The following is an 18,881-nucleotide window of genomic DNA, read 5'->3' as shown; positions in this document are numbered from 1 at the left end:
GGCTCCCTGCTTGGCAGGGAGCCTGATGTGGGGCTTGATCCCAGGACTCTGGGATCATGACCTGAGCTGAAGGCAGATGCTTAACAACTAAGCCACCCAGGTGCCCTGTAGGTGGGGTTTTTTTTTTTTTTTTAAAGATTTTATTTATTTATTTAACACAGAGAGAGATCACAAGTAGGCAGAGAGGCAGGCAGAGAGAGAGGAGGAAGCAGGCTTCCCGCCGAACAGAAAGCCCGATGCGGGGCTCGATCCCAGGACCCCGAGATCATGACCCAAGCCGAAGGCAGAGGCTTAACCCACTGAGCCACCCAGGCGCCCCATTTTTTTTTTTTTAAGATATTATTTATTTATTTGACAGAGACAGAGATCACAAGTAGGCAGAGAGGCAGGCAGAAGGGAGGTGGGGAAGCAGGCTCCCCACTGAGCAGAGAGACTGATGGGCTCGATCCCAGGACCCTGAGATCATGACCTGAGCCAAAGGCAGAGGCTTAACCCACAGAGCTGCTCAGGCGCCCCGGCGGTCTTTAGTAAGCTGAAGTAATTCTCTTCTATTTCTAACTTGCTCAGAGTTTTTGTCATGAACAGACGTTGGATTTTCTCAAATCCTTTTTTGTGTCAACTGACACAATTATATGATTTTTTTTCTTTAGTCTGCTGGTATGATGAATTATACTGATGGATTTTTGAATGCTGAATTCTGTTTTTATGATCTGCTTAAAACCTTTTAGTTTACCATTTCAGAGTTCAAGAAACAAGATTTCACAGAAAGGCTAGTCCTTTAAAAAAATTTTTACTGTTAATGGGCATTTGGGTGGCTTACTTAGTTGAACAACTGACTCTTGATTTCTGCTCACGTCATGATCTCAGGCTCCTGGGGTCAAGCCCCACCTCTGGTTCCTCGCTCAGCGGAAGTCTGCTTGAGGAGTCTCTCCCTCACCCTCTGCTCCTCCCCTCACTCATATGTGCATGTGTTCTCCCTCTCTCAAATAAAGAAATCTTTAAAAAAAAATTTTATTGTTAAAAAAGTATATGGAAGGGGGGGAGAAAAAGATGTACATGGTATAAATCTTCAGGAATTTGGTTTCATTTTATTAACTGTTTCATAATGAAACTCATTCTGTCCATATAAGCATATTTATTAGGTAGGTCCACACCTCTAAGAAGGTCAAAGTCATGAGTAAAGCACATATTTGTAGTACTTACCTCTTGCCTCAAGAAAGGATTTTCCTTTTTGAGCTCTTCCGAAAGATCTTCTCCCTCCAGCCACTCCTTCATGCCTGTCTGTTCTGCCCAAGCATTCACAGTTGCTAAGGCAGCTGCCCGAACATTGTTCTAAATGGAAGAAAGAATTAGTAAAGATAGCATCACTTATGGTTTGGAGGTAGGGAGTGAAAAAGTTTCTTACTTTGGGAACATGAACAACAGAGGTTTCTTTAAGGTCCACATGAACATACTTAGAATCAACTTCTCTGACACAGAATCTAGTTCTATGATTGTATTAAAAATCCAAAGTAAAGGAGAAACATAAAACTCCAATTGTAAGATCCTCTACTTGGTTAAATTAGGCAAAAATAGTGACCTGGGCATAAAGTATCAAGTAAGGGGAATAAACTTGGAGGTTTTATTTTCTGAAACTCTGGAGGCTGTTATGTCCGTGGTTATCTATAGAGAATGTAACTCTACAGGGTGGAGAACTCCTAACTAAAAGTTAGACCTAAATTACTAACAATTTGCCTGAACACTTATGTTTTCGTATTAATTTGCATTCATAGAATGAGGTCTTGTTAACATGAAAAATATTAAAATACCCCAATTCCTCACACTAAATGAATTGCTCAAAAATAAAGACACATTCAAATATTCACTCTTGGGCTATATATAAGAGGCTTGCAACTTTGAGACTGATTCTTGGACTGTGAAACTAAAGTACTAGAAGATCCTGCTCCAGAAGTTCAGGAGAACAAGGAAGAAAATACATACATGACCCCCAAATTCATAAACATATTCACTCTTCATAACAGTACATAGAACAACGATGACATAATCATAACAGTGAACATTTTTGAGCACATACTATATGAGATAGTAGCAGGTACCCTATGTACAGATTCTTATTTAGTTCTGTAAGAATGAAATTTCACAAATAAAGAAACTGAACCTCAAAGAAGAGAAATAACTTATCTAAGGGTCACAAGGCTAGTGACATAACTGTTCACCCTCATACTGCCTGGGAGGTAAAGATGTTTATTATTTTCCTGCTAATGTTCTCTTCCCTACAAAGTTTATAGGCTGTTTATGTGTACTCTTACACACACATGTAAGAACTGTTCTTAGCCCAAGAATGTGGCTGGCCTATTCCAGAAGGGAGTTGTGGTCAGGAGTCAGGTTTACCTTGCTGTCTCCAAGCACTGTGATGACAGGGATACCTAAATTCTTCACATGCTGCTTGATGTTTGGGCCCATGGCTACTGCCAGCTGCTGGAGGATATTCAATGTCTGCTGCACCTGAGTGGGAAAAGAGCCAATACTTGATGAAACCAGGAGCAAGCTATTTTCCAAGTTGGCTGCTACGCAGTCAATGTACTAGGAAGTTTAAGGCCTACTTGAAAGACAGGGTAGTCAGTTTGTTACGATGCTATTGTAATTAGCTTATGAATAATTTACAGATAGTGGCTGTTCCTTTTATCATTAGTTCACAACACTGGAGTATTAGAATTTTAGACCAGAAAGGATAGTGCTTTATAATAAAGTAAGGTAAAGCCTAGTTTAAGAAAATCCTGACATAAAAACCCATATTTAAAAATTAGAAATTGAGCATGGTAATGTATATAACTGTTTTATATAAGGATATTTAATATTAGAGTTCTATAAAAAGCAAATCTGAGATTCATCTGATAATCTGATAATTCATCTGAGAAAATCTGATAAATAAACCTCCATCTACCAACTGATCTTGAGGCACACTTAATAAATTATTATTATTTTTTTTTTTTAAAAAGATTTTTATTTATTTATTTGACAGACAGAGATCACAAGTAGGCAGAGAAGCAGGCAGAGAGAGAGGAGGAAGCAGGCTCCCAGATGAGCAGAGAGCCCGACACGGGGCTCGATCCCAGAACCCTGGGACCATGACACTAGCTGAAGGCAGAGGCCTTAACCCGCTGAGCCACCCAGGCGCCCCCACACTTAAGAAATTAAAGGATTTCCAGTTTAAAGCAAACAAAGTGACCATTCATTTTTGTTTGTAGGTGAAGATTATTAAAAAGGAATGTCCTGCAGGGAAGAGGGGAGGGAGAGCAAAAGAACAGGCATATGTTCTACGTACCAAGATTTTATTTGAATCATTGAGTCGGCCTTTCAAGGCAGTTGGCAGTTCACCTATATTCGGCTGGATAAATTTGGCTTCATTGATAATAGCTGCCACTTCATCTAAGCCTTCTTTCCTGATCTTCCAGTTCTTGTCACCAATCTTAGACACCAACTCTGAAGTGATTTTATCACTGAGAAAGCAAAAGAGAGAATCTTAATTCCAGACTCCTAAAGAAATAATGATGTCACAGAAGTACTCCTGACTGAGGAAGAGAAGGTACCATTAAGAATTCACTAACAAAACAAACAAACAAACAAACAAAAATCCAATAAACCACTTGCAACAAACCTACCTGATTTCTGTCCTTGGCAAAAGATCCACAACATCAGTGCCCACCTCATCTGGTTCATCTCCATCTTCTCCTTCATCTGTACCACTTATGCTGTGTTTGGAAATCCCCCTGGTTGGAGCAGGTGGGCTCTGTCCTTGCATCTACACACAAACAAATCAGTGAGGCTAATGAACTTGAATGGTAAGAGAGCAAACAAATTAGAGAATAGGCCTATGTCAAACTTTCCTACTACTTAATATTCACAATTCCTATACTTTCATACTACTTAATATTCATAATACTACTTAAAATTCACTTTTATACTACTTAATATTCACAATTCATTATACTTTTATACTACTTAATATTCACAATACTACTTAAAGTTCCTATACTTTTATACTACTTAATATTCACCCCCCCAAAATTTATATGTATATATATAATACATTTTTTTTTTTTTTTAAAGAAAGGGGATACGTAGCAGAGGGATAGAGAGAATCTTAATCAGGCTCCACACCCAGCAAAGAACCTAACACAGAGCTTGATCTCATAACCCTAAGATCATGACTTGAACCAAAATCGAGTCAGACGCTTAACTGACTGACCCACCCAAGGGCCCCTAAACAGTACATATTTTAATTTCTACTTAGATCCCAAATTTGAGAGTATATGGCAAAAGGCATTTTTATACAAATCTACTAGAATCTGACCTTTCAATCATGAAGCTGTCTTTTGACTTGGATGCCCAAGAAATACAGAGCAAGTCTGCCCAAACCTAGCAATTCTGATTAGAAAGTTTATTCAAGGAAGGCCAAGTTTCTTTTTTTATTTAAAACAATTTAGGGGCGCCTGGGTGGCTCAATGGGTTAAAGCTTCTGCCTTCGGCTCAGGTCATGATCCCAGGGTTCTGGGATCAAGCCCCGCATCGGGCTCTCTGCTCGGCAGGGAGCCTGCTCCCGGCTCTCTCTCTGCCTGCCTCTCTGCCTGCTTGTGATATCTGTCTGTGAAATAAATAAATAAAATCTTTAAAATAAATAAATAAGTAAATAAACAACCAAAAAAACAATTTAAAATGTTTAAATGTTGATATACTTTCTGAACAGCCTATACATTCAAAATGTTTGATATTTCAAAGGTACAAGAGACAAAAAGAGGAAAATCTTCCCTCCTATCAGCTGTCCTCCTCATAGACAAAGCCATTAATTTCTTAAGAATTCTTCTCAGGGATACTTTATACATATAAAAGCAAATACATATGTATTCTTCATTTTTAAGGGTTAAAAGCTTAAACTTAACTAATATGAGCATTCTCAAGTCTACCAATGGATTGTATCATGTTTGGAATCTTTACCTTCTCAAATTCTGCATCTATCTGGGATAGAAGGGCAGGCTTCTCATCCTCAAAGAACATTCGTAAAGAGGGACCAACATACAGATACATCACACCAAGCAGGGTGATGGCCGAAGTCCTCACAGCCTGGCAGACAGAACAAAAAGAACTTTGCACATGAGAACAGAACCACAAAGATGGCTGCAATGTTCCTACATATGCGGTATGTACTCACTGGGTTTGTTGCAGCAAGAGCTGTCTTCACATTGCTAATGAAAGCTTTCACATTCAACCTAAAAAAAGTAACATTTAGAATTAAAAACAAATAAATGAAACCCTCAAAATACTCAAGAGTTTTATAAAGCCAGACTCTAGGACTGGCTCCCTTTGGCTATGTCCCCCAGTCTCACCTGTTCTCTCTCTCCACTCACCTACAGGGAACATTAAACACTGTCTATATGCTCATTACTCCTAAGTCCCAGTGGCGACCTCTCTTCTGAATTCTAGATTCACTTATCCATACAGCCTTTGTAACACTTCCATTTGAATGTACAGATGTCCCATATCTGTCAAGACCAAAACCCTTGACTGTCCACATCCCAAACCCAAATGTTGTTCTTTTCACAGTCTTCCCTGCCTCAGTCAAGAGTCACGTTATTCTTCCACTTGCTCAGGCCATCCTTGACTCCTCTTTCTCCTATACTCAGTATCCTGTTCAGATCTTTCAAATACATTCTGAGTCCTAATACTTCCGTCTCCACAAACTATGTCCAAGCCACTGAATTTTCTTGATAGGATTATTCTAATAGCTTACTAATCAGTCTTTTTGATCCTCACTATTTATTCTGACTACAGTCCAAATGATACTATTACTCTCTCCTTAAAACCATCTAATGGTTTCCAACTTACCCAAAACGCTGAGGCCCAATGTGACCCGGCCCAGTTCTTTCTCCCATCTTATCTCCTCCCACTCCCCCCAACTTATTCCCCTCTACTACCTACTGAAGAACAATCACTCCTTGCTATTTTTGTTTATTCTTAAGATTTTATTTATTTTATTTCAGAGAGAGAGAAAGCATGTGCATGAGTGGGGGAGGGGCAGAGGGAGAGAGTGAGAGAGAATCTCAAGCAGACTTCCCACTGGGCACGGAGCCCAACACAGGGTTTGATCTCACAACCTTGAGATCATGACCTGAGACCAAGAGTTGGATGCTGAACTGACTGAACCACCCAGGTGCCCCCAAGTAATTGTGTATTTGGTTGAATGTCACTTGAATGATAACTTCTGAGTAGTATTTCCTTGTTTGGTAGAATGTAGAAAACTATTTTGGTTTTTTTGGTGGGGGGGGTGTGTTTAAAGATTTTATTTATTGGAGAGAAAGAGGGAAGGAGAGAAAGTACAAGCAGGGTGAGGGGCAAAGGGACAAGTACACGCTCAGATGAGTGAGGAGCCCGATGCAGGACTCAATCCCAGGACCCCAGGATCATGACCTGAACTGAAGTCAGATGCTTAACTGACTGAGTCACCCAGGCACCCCTAGAAACCTATTTTGTAAGACATTGAGAAGTATAGCATAAAAAACAGCATGGCACAGAGAAAGGCAACTGTATAGCAGTTACAGTATTTTCTCTTAGAACCAGAATGCCTGAAAATAAATAAAATCTTAAAAAAAAGTGCCTGGCATAAAGTAAGCTCCGTAAAATTTTGTTAAATAAATAAATAAATGTGTTCAATATGCAAACAAGTTTGGGAAACAGTGGGTTAATAAAAAAAATTAGGCAAGCTTCTCTGTTGAATGACCATGAGAGACGTTAATTCAGCACGAGAGCTCTCTAAACAAATGTGATTATATGCAGTAATTTCCAAATGTATTTAACTAGAAATCCTTGGAAGTAGCTTTTCTGAGGGACAATTATTAACACTTAAGGCAAAAAAAATTACTTAGAGCGCTCTAATGTTAGTGGTCATGAAAATGAAGGAGTATGAGCCAATATAGACTTTTGAGAAAAAAAGGTAGTTTTGTTTTATATAAATTAGATGACCCAGCTCTGGTGTCTCAGAAATAGCAGAGATGGCTACAACAAACAGAAACAGCAGTTAGAGATAGGCACAATATTTAATTATTTAAAAAATATTTAAATATTTAATAATCAATATTAATGATTTCTTTCTGACTTACCCAGAAAAACCAAATTCTTTGATTGCATTTGATAGCCAATTCAGAGTTTCTGATTGATTCTTGGGATTCTTCTGTGAGAAAGCCATTGACATAACCTGAAGCAAAGAGGAAAAAAAAAAACAACAAAAAAAACAAAAATAAGCATGTGTTTTTTTTCTTATATTTCTCAAAGAAATATGGTATGCCATACAGGTAGAAGTGGATGAAGCATGGTTTTTCCAACCCTGACAGAACTGCAAGAATGCATTAGGAATGAAATATTCAACTTACACAAGAAAATGAGGTAAGTGACAGTAGTATTAAAAGCACTCTGGACTTTACAACTTTTCATTAGTTATCACTCTGAATTATAATGTCTTAAGAGAAAATCACTCTCATCTTTTAATAGAACACTCTTGGCCAAGATAAATTCTAATTATCAGGCAACAGTATATTATTAGAGGTAAAGATAAAAATGCAGGTTATAAAAATGGTTTGACTTGGGAAGAAAAGACCTACAGTTTAATTAGTAACTTTAAATTAAAATGTGGGAAAAGCTGTGGAGAGAGCTCTGTCACTAACCTGTTCGGCTGTCCACGGCAACATGCAAGCTTCGGCTATTGCTGTCATAGCTTCTTTTGCATTGTTCCCACATTTCACATCTCCAATCTTGTCCACAAGGCCATCCAAAACAATCTGAGCTGAAGTTTTGGAAAAATTCCCCTTCTGGGCAATCAAAGCAACTATGTGAAGCTTCATCTGCATCACCTGAACAAGGATAAGCATCGTAAAGTTATGAGTAAGCCAAAAACATTGATTTACTTATTTTTATAGCAGCCTGAAGGTGTAACACGGGGACAACTGAGAACATGACCAAACTAAAAATGACCACCTTATTTATTTATTTATTTATTTATTTATTTTTAAAGCAATCTCTACATCCAACATGGGCTCAAACTCAAAACCCCGAGATCAAGAGCCTCATGCTCTACTAAGCCATACAGATGCCCTTAAAAATGACACATTAAAAAAAAGAAGCAAAATAATTTTTATCCTGTTATATAGTACTGAATACACATCCTGAAATGCATAATAAATGACCAAACTAACTGTATCACTCAGAGTTCCCACTAGCATTGCCCATAAAAAACTATAACCCTCATGGACACATACACACAACAGTACTTGAGAGATTTAAAGAACTTGTAGATTTCTAAGTGGAAGAATGAAGAAGATATGAAAACCATTTAAAGGTGTTAATGTGGTGGCGGCAGATGTATGGCTCTTGGGACCCCTCTGGCCCTCAATATTTCTCTCTGTGCCATTTGAACATTTAAATAACAGGAGCTGGTGAGGATGTACAGAAATTAGAATTCTCTTGTACTACTAGAATGAACGTAAGATGGTAAAGCCACGTTGGAAAACAGTTTGGCAGTTTTTCGAAAAGTTAAACATAGTTATCGTATGACCCAGCAATTTTACTTCTAGGTACATACCCAAGAGAATTAAAAATATGATCACACAGGGGCCCCTGGGCGGCGCAGCCGGTTGAGCGTGCCACTCTTGATTTTGGCTCAGGTCATGATCTCAGGGTCATGAAATCAAGCCCTGTGCTGGGCTTCATGCTCAGTGGGGAGTCTGCTTGGGATTCTCTTTTCCTCTTCCCCTCCCTCCCTCTTGCACAGGCTCTCCCTCTCTAAAGTAAATAAATAAATCTTTACAGAAAAAAATGTGCTCACACAAAAACTTGTACATGATTGTTCAGAGATAGCCACAAAGTGGAAACAACACCAATTCCCTTCAACTTATAAATGGGTAAATAAAATGTTCTATATCCATACATGGGAGTATTATTTAGCGATAGAAAAGAATGCAGAACTGATGCATGCTACCATAGAGGTGAACACTGAAATATTAAGTAAAAGACACTTCATTACATGAAATGCCAGGAGAAGTAATCCACAGAGATAGAACAGAGTAATAGTTGTCCAGGGACTGGGGCAGGAAGAAATTTGGGGAGAAAGAGAGTGACTGATGATGGGTATGGGTTCTTTCCAGATGAAAACATTCTAAAATTATAGAGTGGTAGGAGCTGCAGAACTCTGTTAATACACTAAGAACTGCTACACTTTACACTTCAAAATGGTGAGTTTAAAGTTGTCATAAAGAAAAATACATATATAAAATTATCCTTTGTTATTGATCTAACACATAGGAGGGTATTAGCTCTAATCAGGTATGCTTTTTCACCTAAGAAACTACACGAAGAGGGCTTTTAAAAGCATGTAAGGGAGGAGGGCAATGCAAGAACCTCTTGGCAGAGGAGGCTTTGTGGGGCTGGATGGAATGTTTGAGGGGCTGGAACAGTGCTAAGGGAACACAGTGTGCGAGGAAGCCAAGGATCCTAAAAAGAGAACAAGAGGTGGCAGAAGAGTAGCAAGAAAGAGATCAGTGGGATGCCAAAAATAAACCTGACATATTTCAAACTTTTGTTTCCATAAGGTGTACGAATATCTAGAGGAAAGGGAAACTTTTTTCCTTTTCCTTCCTGTATCACTTTCTTATACCTCCCTTTACACCTACTCTTTAGACTAATAAAAGCACTGTTAAATTTCATCTCTATTATCAGTTACTATGCTAAACTATGTGGTAATTTTTCACTGGCAATTTAAAGATCATTTATCTCTTATCCAGACAAATAAGAAACTTGTCTCCCTGCTTATTCCTCTCTTACATATGGGGGCTTCTAGGCCTAACTAACCAGGAGAAAAATGCATATATCTAAATTACACAAACAACATATAAATAATACTTCCAGGGCGCCTGGGTGGCTCAGTGGGTTAAAGCCTCTGCCTTCAGCTCAGGTCATGATCCCAGGGTCCTGGGATCGAGTCCGGCATAGGGCTCTCTGCTCAGCAGGGAGCCTACTTCCCTTCCTCTCTCTCTGCCTGCCTCTCTGCCTACTTGTGATCTCTGTCTGTCAAGTAAATAAATAAAATCTTTAAAAAAAAAAAAACAAAAAACTTCCATATGCATAAACTCCCAATTACACAGATCTAGTTTTGTGTTTAATCAAAATGCACACACTCCATTGTTTACATTTCAAGTTAGATGACACATTGGTTGATTTTTTTTAAAAGGCTAAAAATCATTACTAAAACTATACCTCTCTCACTCCATAGGATGATATGATGGAAATTACTTCAATGAAAGATACTTAAATTCCCAATTAAAAATTACCTGAAAATGAAACAAGATGCGATCGGGAGGGAGACAAACCATAAGATCTCTTATCTCATGAAACAAACTGAGGGTTGCTGGGGGGTGGGAGGGGAGGGATAGGGTGGCAGGGTTATAGACATTGGGGAGGATATGTGCTATGGTGATTGCTGTGAATTGTGTAAGACTGATGATTCACAGACTTGTACCCTTGAAGCAAAGAATACATTGTATGTTAATTAAAAAAAAAATTACCTGAAAATTGGTTTCTTTCCATCCAGGTTTCTTGGCCAGCATCCTCACTAATGCCTGGCATGGCATTTCAGTTCGATCCATTAGTTCAACAGCCTTAAAGTAAAACAATAGACTGAGAGTTAAGGGGTTAATGATTAGCCAGGGAAGCGGTACATGAAAAAGTCAAGTAGGTGACTTGAAAGAGGGAGGAATGGAAACAAAGAATGTTACAGAGGGAGCTTAGACAGCTTTGTTTCTTAAGTTGGATATTTGATAAACAGTTGTTTTATGTTAATACCATTGAAACTCTTTCTTCCACCCACCCACCCCGCATTTCAGAATTTCAACAAGAATATGTTCCAAGGAATATAACCGTAACACTTTGCATTTGCCTAGTGTGTGGCAGAAACTGCTTATACATATTTTGAGTTATCTGATTTTCCTAAAAACATATAGCAAAGTAGGATAGGTTAGAAGTACTTAAGTATTAAATTTCAAAGATACACAAACTCGGGTCTAAACCTGTTATGTGTGGCACGTGCAGGACTGGAAGCCAGGTCTCCTGCTTTAAGTCCCGGTGCTCTTGTGGTTTCTACAAACTCTTCTCATTAGAATCAGAGTAAATGTCAAAAGGAACTACCATGCACAGATTTTTGAAAGGAGCTTCTCATACCAAGTAATAATGTCTATTCTTCCAAGAATCTTGACAACGAAGAGGGAAACGTAGAAATGGATGAGGGGTGGTTTGAGTGGAACTGTTTGCCTACTGAGTTTAATGAATAAATACCGTGATATTAAAATGCATCTAAATCTTATAATTCAGACTAAGTCTACTTTTCTTAAGTATTAAGTTATGAGCTTATAGAAGCCAGAGAAAGCAGATATTGAAAGATAAACACTACAGAGCTAAAAAAAACAACCCCCCCTCCACTTATCTTTAGTTAAGACCCTGAAACATGTTCACTGGATATAAAACAGCGCAAGCAGGACAAGCACTTTTGTCAATCTCATTGCTTCTATGTAATGACATTTCACATTCAACTCAATCCCATGCATCTACCTTTTGGAACTCTTCCATACAGGCCAGCCTTTCCTTCCAGTTACTGCTATCCAGAAGCTGTATACAGGTAGCGGGAAGGACAGCTGAAGCTTTTTCTTCACATACTTCTATCTGTAAGATACAAAAACATTACAATTAAGAACTGCTTAAGGAGGGGGGCACCTGGGTGGCACAGTCGGTCAAAATGTCCAACTCTTAGTTTTATCAACTCAGTCCATGCTCTCAGGGTCATGAGATTGAGTCCAGTGTCAGGCTCACACTCAGCAGAGTCTGTTTAAGATTCTCCCTCCTTCTGCCCCTCCCTCTGCCCCCGGCAACATGCTCCCTCTTGCTTTCTCTTTCTAATGAATAAATAAATAAATCTTTAAAAAATAATTTAAAAAAAGAATTGCTTAAGGAAACAGATAAGGAGGATTGTAAAAATACCCCAGGCCAAACTACATGAACACTCCACAGGTTTGCTATAGTATCTGAGGCTTCTATCGTACTACCATAAAGGGTAAGTACATGAAGGCACAGTTTCAATAAACCATGTTGTAGAACTCCACAAAGAACTCAAATCTTATAGGAATTGACCTTCCGTGCCTTTAGAAGTTTGAGGCACTTTGCAGAATACTGACCGAGAGATCAGGTTCCACTATTTCTTTGGTCTCCAATCCTTTCTTGTTCTTGGTTCCAGTGCTCCCTGCACCTCCTGGTGCAGCTGGTTTCCCCTTCTTAGGTGGCCCACCAGTCTAAAAGCAATTAAAAAAAAAAAACACAAAAAACTAAACCACTTAGGATTTTAGAACAGCACTTTTTCAACTTTTTTGGGCCAGAGATTCCCTGAAAATTTGATTTAAAATGAGGGACCACTCAACCAAACAAATACAGGGTATTTTTGGTACCCAGGGAACTTAGCAATTTCAAGGGCAGACAGACCTCTTAAAGGCCATTCATGGGGAAATCTGCAGACCTCATTAGTAAGAAGACCCTCTAATTCAGAATGAGCTAGAGATAAATGAAATGAAAATGGACTGGAATTATACTACATTTACAGATTAATTTGAGAATTAACATTTGATGCCTTTAAATACCTCTAAATCTTTCCTTCACTCGTAAAGGACAGCTTCTAACTTCCAGCAGCTACCCAATACTTCACTACAAGATACCCCAATAACAGGAAAATATATCACTAACTCAATGTAGAACTACCTAATTTTGAAGGAATAGAGTGGTTGTTATGGCAATGGCAAGTGGTCTAGTTATGTTGAAGATGGCCACAGAAATGAATCTTTTTATTGTTGTAACAGTTCTTCAGCTGGCCTACTTTTATTTTCCGAGTATATGACCATATGATCTACAAAGTGGTAACTCTGCCTTTTCCTACCTCATATTAGGTTTTATTTTATTATCTAATTGTAGAATTGTACAGGTTTTACTTTATTTTCTAATTGTAGAACGTTATTAAACAATAATGGAACCAGCAGGCATTTTTTGTTTTACTTCCCACTTTAATAGGAGTACTAGTTTTTCATCACTATGAAGCATGATATTGACTTGTGGTTTGCCAGGTCTACTGTTGTCTATATATCTCTCTGTATGTATTTAGTCATGTCAAAGTATCCAACCATTTCTATGTGTTAAGAATTTTTATCATGAAGATATGCTGAAATCTATTATATTCTTTTTCAGTGTCTGAAATTAGATTTCTTTTTATCTCTTAACTAAATCTTAAATTTAGTTAAGTTTTTGAATATTAATATTGAACCATCCTTGCAATCTTGGAATAAACTTCAGTTGGTCATACTTTTTATTATACCTACTGGCTTCTATCTGCTAATACTCTATTTAAATATCTTGATTTAAATATCCAGTTTTGAAAGGTTACAAGAAAATCACAGTTTATCACAAGGCACACAAGCCAATGGCAGTAATGTTAATACAGTAACACACATCACTATTCAAATCATTCCTCCTGTCTGTTTTGGATATTTGTTAAACTATGCCCCAAACAAGAAAGAAAGAAAGAAAGAAAGAAAGAAAGAAAGAAAGAAAGAAAGACAGAAAGAAAGAATAAAAGATAAAATGCAGAGGGTCAAATTAGTCCTCAACATCCAGACCTCCTCTGAAACCAATGTTATCTTGAACATAATCTGAGCATTTAAGGTGTAGTTAGCCAAAACAAAAAACCTGGTTTTTTAATCAAATGAAACCTCCAATACTTGCCAGTTCCTATCAGCAGTATGATTTGGCTGGTTCATAATAACAATCTGATAGAGATTTCATTGTTTTCTGATCCTAAAAACAGAAAATTCTAAACTCTTTGACTAACCAGAACACCTCTTCTGGATCCTTTCCTGTAATAAACAGCACTCTCTGTATAGAGTACCTCAATTAATAAATCTCCTATTTTTCTTTCTTTTTTACAGACATATATGTTTATTGGCTTAATAGGACATACTGGTAATAAGTCTTTTCAAAGGAAGAATGAAGCAGGTTGCTCCCCAACTTTTTTTTTTTTTTTTTTTTTTAAGGATCTTTTTTGTGTGTATAAGAGAAAGCTAGCCAGCATGGCAGGGTTCAGCAAGATAAGAAAAGGCCTTAAGGTCCTATGCCCAGGTCATTGTCCAGAGAGGCAACAGCTGGTGAGACAGAAGGGAACCGCTGTTAACCCCACATGAGAATGCTGAAGAAACAGCAAAATATGAATCAAAGTACACAGACTGTAGTTAGAGACACTTGGGTCCAAATCCCAGTTCTGCAACCCTAGCCATTCACCAAATGTGTGCCCAGTTCCTGCTTCTGCCAGAAACTCCTCTGTGCATATGCAACTGAGCAGTGATAAGATCTTGATCCTTTAAAGTTTACGGGATGATGTGGGGTGACAGAATAAACAAACAAGTGAACAAAAAAATACCACAGTAAGCTGTAAGAGCATGTGCAGAATACTTAACCTTGCCAAGTCTCACTTTCCCTTTCTGGAAAAATGGGAATCACAAAACACCAATTTCATGGATTGTTTGATGATTAAATGAGATTACTTAGGTAAAACACTTTCCAAAGTAATGCTTTATTAAACACCAGTTCTCTCCCCTAACTTCATGTTAGGGTTCAGAGTGAGGAAAGGAATAAGCTTTCTGCATCTACAGTAGATAATTTCATGCTTCAGAGTCCACAGGACAAATGTTCTTTTAAAAAATGCCATATTCACCTTTAGGCATTTCCCTCTTCTATGCTTGTACAAAGGTACATGACCTTGACTGGTATGTAGACTTGGTGATGTGATTTAGCAGCCTTATTAGCAAAACGACCAAGGTGATACTATTAATGTTAAGTGCCTTGCCACATTTTCTTCATTTAATGATACTTTATGATCCCTCAAAATGGGCTCCTGTACATTCATTACCATTTTTAGTTCTATTAAAAGTTTACTTAACCAAATGTATTGTTGGAATACTCTTGGTTGATGGATGTTTTGCTATATTTTTAATGTGGTAATGAGTTCATTTCTCAAATGAAATCATATCGGAAGGATAATGAACCTGAGACTCAGATCCTGCCTTACTAAATTCTAACTTTTGAACTATATTTTCCATCTCATCTATTAACCTTAGTAGTAGGTGCCTTTTTTAAGGGTCCTGGTTTGGGTGCTGAAATGTCTTTTGTGTCCTTATCTCCTGCAGCCCCTGAAGTGGCAGTCCTTCCGGCAACAGGCTTGAAGTCCTTCTTATCAGCAGCTAGTCCAGCTTTCTTACCATGTACCAGCTCTACTTTTTCTGAACATTCTTTGATCTAGAGAATGAAATTGAGGTGAATATCATTAAGCCCAGCACTGAAATATAATCACTACATTAGTGCTTAATAACTCACCTAAACCACAAATATATGAGAATTCAGAAAGTTTCCTTTTCAGGAGAAATAAATTATCCACTTTCTCACATTTTATTTCTACACAAATTAAAATTATAATAAACATACAACTACATTTCTGAAAGAAAACATTCATATTTAGAAAGGTAATTTTCCAGATATTAGAACCAAATTTATCTTAAAACATTCTTTTTACCTCCTCTGTGGACTGATCACTTAGCCTTTTTTTTTTTTTTTTAATAATCTGAAAGCTATTTCTACTCAAACCTCTACTGTAGCTTCAGATAAAATTTAAATCCTCAGAAGCTATGTTTTTACACTCTAGGCCTGAACCACCACTAGCAAATGAAATAACTTTCCTAAGCTGACCAGCATTTTTGTCTTCATGAAACAGACAAAACTGAAACAAAATCATAATACACAGAGATAGATTATAATGAAATTGGACAAAAATCCTACCCCTAACCTACCTTATCGAGCTTGAGTTTGTCCACATCAGCTAGGAATGGATTTACTGCTTTCTCACCCACTACTTTCAATGCAGTACCCAATGCTTCAAATGCAGCATCTCTGACTTCAGGAGCAGAATCATTGATGTGCTGTGGTCCGGAAGAAGCAAAATGATCTTAATCCAAGATATTTTAGGTCTTACTGATTTTAATTCAGACTGCTGATTACTGAATAAAAAGAACTTGCTTTTTACAGTTTACTGAAGCTAAGTGTAGCTTTCCTTTTGCCAACTAACAGTTACTCTTTCACATATTCTTTTCAGGTTAAGGAAACCTCTGGTAATCCATTCAGCAAGTAAGTATTTCCTTTTCCTCCTACCCTGTATTTAAAATGCCTCATATGCAAATGATCTTCAAAGATTCCAAACTGTATGCCTGTGTGCTTGGCCAAATCCAGCAGAACACCAGTGTATGGGCCAAATAAGAAACAAAATGTTTAGCAGTTAGTGGAATCATAAAGCTAACTTGTATTTTTCTTTGAGAACAGGAACACAGAGTACAAGAATCTGGATTCAGTTTCCAAAGCTACAGAGGGTCTGATCCTCAAAAGACCATAATCTACTGATATCCAAAAGTCAAGGAGTCTCGGTTCATAATTAATATGGGAAAAAAAAAACCTTCCTTAAGTATAAAAAAATTCCCCCAATTCCCAAGAGAAGTCTATACCTTAAGTAGAGCAGCACAAAAGGGCTTTAGCAAGCTCTTTGGCAGCGTAGAAGCAGTGCAGTGGCGGAAGCTTCTTGCAATGAAAAGAGATGTCTGCTGCTTGATGGTTGGATTTTTATTATCCATGACTGCTAAAACATCCTCACTGATGTTCTGCAGTGTGGTCTTTAGAAAAGAAAACATGGTCAGCGAGCTTTTCTCCATTGTAAGAATAATCAAAATATTACACTGACAAAATTTACATTAGATGCCAGTGCGCACACACGTGTGAGTCACTCAGGACTTACGGTAAGGAAGACTGCATCAATTGCCTCCTGTAGGGCCTGTACCACTTGAGGCTTCTTCTCTTTGAATTTTTCCAAAATGGTTGGCACAACCTGTAAAAGCGAACAGCTGGAATATTATTTTGCTGGCAATGAAAAGAACAAGGTACTGGCATGCCACATGAATGAACCTTGAAAATATGCAAAATCAAAGAAGCCAGTCATAAAGGATCACATATACAGGATCTATTTAAATGATTCCCTGAAATGTCAAATCCACACAGACAAAAGTAGATCAGTGGCTGCCAGTAGGGAGTGGTTGCTAATGGGCTGAGGGGTTTTCTGGGGGGTGATGAAAATGTTCTGGAATTAGATGGTCATGAGAGTTCCACAACCTTGTGAATATATTAAAACCACTTAATTATATACCTTAAGGGGGTGAATTTTATAGTATGTAAGTTATATCTCAATAAAGCCATTATTAAACAATGTTTGGCATTACCGGAAAAAAGTGAACATCTAAGTTGGATAAAAAGTCATCTACTTTCTTGAAGGGCACAAGGATCTTATGCCACAACAATTAAGGGTTACCATTCTGTACCATGGTAGCAGTGCTTCTCAATCCTTTTTCTGCAACTACTTCTTCATGTAACCATATAACCATTTCTATCAGTAACATCTCTTTTTAGACAAAAAGATTCTCAACTAAGTGGATTTAGGATAGTGGAACAGGTATAGTATATAATTTTTCTTCCCCACCTAAGATTCTGATATACTTCACTAGTCTGGGGAGGTCTCCCACCCCCTTACTACACTAAGAAAAAAAAAACAGTACTAAAAACCAAAACGACTTTGATCAGAAGGATACCCTTTTATTCAAATACTAAGTTTAGATCAATAAAGTTGGAATTTTTATAATTTTTATCTTATAAACCAACTGTAATTCATAAAATATTTATTGAATACCTAATATATCGAATGAGTGCCAGGCACTGTGCTAGCAGGCAAATTAAAGTTTTTTTTTTTTTAAGATTTTATTTATTTATTTGACAGAGATCACAAGTAGGTAGAGAGGCAGGCAGAGAGAGAGGGGGAAGCAGGCTCCCTGCTGAGCAGAGTCCAATGCGGGGCTCGATCTCGGGAGCCCAGGATCATGACCTGAGGCGAAGGCAGAGGCTTTAACCCATTGAGCCACCAAGGCGCCCCTAAAGTTGTTTTTTAAGGTCCAAGAGATATAGCAAAGCTCAAAGTCATCCAAAAAAATTTTTTAAGATTGCACATAAGTGATAGAGACCAGATGGAATATAGTTTCCATGGAGAAATATAAAAGACTTTTTAATACTAGGAGTTAGTTATAAACTTGAAAATCAAGATCATTTTTATATACATATTTAAAAAAGAGAGCTTATAAATAGCTCAAGAAAATAAACCTGAGCCATTAACATGCTTGACATCAAATACTGTACATGATAGTTTTTTGTCTTAAGATTTTTATTTATTTGTCAGAGGAAGAGATATTACAAGCAGGGAGAACTGCAGGCAGAGGGAGAAGCAGGCTCCCCACTGAGCAAGGAGCCCGATGCTTACTGAAACTGAAGTATATTCTTTTTTTAAAAAGTATGCTAATAAGTAACACAAAAATGACCAAAAGCTAATTAACACATGGATTGCATATATACATACAAGTATTGCATAATAAATATTATTGCTATAAAATAATGCTTATAGTTTTATTCCAATTCATAATTTACATGTCTAAGGGTTTTATGGACCCACATTTTTATTTCCCTGGTAACAAGTTAGTCATAACTTATTTTTATTTGGTAGTGTATTTTTTTTCCAGTTAAGTTCTTTGAACTTATTTTTAATGCTATGAGTAAGCAAGCTCCAAATACCATAACTGAGCTTAGACATTAACTTCACAACATAAAACTGACACATGACT

General features: G+C 37.6%; 1 protein-coding gene across 3 annotated transcripts in view; it reads right to left on the bottom strand.

Annotated features, from left to right (window-relative positions):
• LOC111149599 (cytoskeleton associated protein 5) overlaps window positions 1-18,881 on the bottom strand; it is a 69,422-nt gene that overhangs the window by 33,371 nt on the left and 17,170 nt on the right. For all 3 annotated transcript variants that reach the window (XM_022506739.1, XM_022506740.1, XM_022506741.1), the window contains 15 exons: window positions 16,961-17,050; window positions 16,674-16,838; window positions 15,969-16,097; window positions 15,238-15,420; window positions 12,267-12,380; window positions 11,647-11,757; window positions 10,608-10,700; window positions 7,716-7,901; window positions 7,155-7,249; window positions 5,210-5,267; window positions 4,996-5,121; window positions 3,663-3,802; window positions 3,326-3,500; window positions 2,392-2,505; window positions 1,204-1,332 (listed from right to left, as the gene is read on the bottom strand). In XM_022506739.1, the coding sequence (XP_022362447.1) occupies window positions 1,204-1,332; window positions 2,392-2,505; window positions 3,326-3,500; window positions 3,663-3,802; window positions 4,996-5,121; window positions 5,210-5,267; window positions 7,155-7,249; window positions 7,716-7,901; window positions 10,608-10,700; window positions 11,647-11,757; window positions 12,267-12,380; window positions 15,238-15,420; window positions 15,969-16,097; window positions 16,674-16,838; window positions 16,961-17,050 (1,908 nt within the window). The remainder of the gene's footprint in view (window positions 1-1,203; window positions 1,333-2,391; window positions 2,506-3,325; window positions 3,501-3,662; window positions 3,803-4,995; window positions 5,122-5,209; window positions 5,268-7,154; window positions 7,250-7,715; window positions 7,902-10,607; window positions 10,701-11,646; window positions 11,758-12,266; window positions 12,381-15,237; window positions 15,421-15,968; window positions 16,098-16,673; window positions 16,839-16,960; window positions 17,051-18,881) is intronic.

This window comes from Enhydra lutris, unplaced genomic scaffold (genome assembly GCF_002288905.1).
Source record: "Enhydra lutris kenyoni isolate GAN:26980312 unplaced genomic scaffold, ASM228890v2 scaffoldscaffold22, whole genome shotgun sequence".
Taxonomy (NCBI): Eukaryota; Metazoa; Chordata; class Mammalia; order Carnivora; family Mustelidae; genus Enhydra; species Enhydra lutris.
The sequence above is the reverse complement of the archived record's forward strand: the minus strand, read 5'-3'. Positions and strand labels throughout refer to the sequence as shown.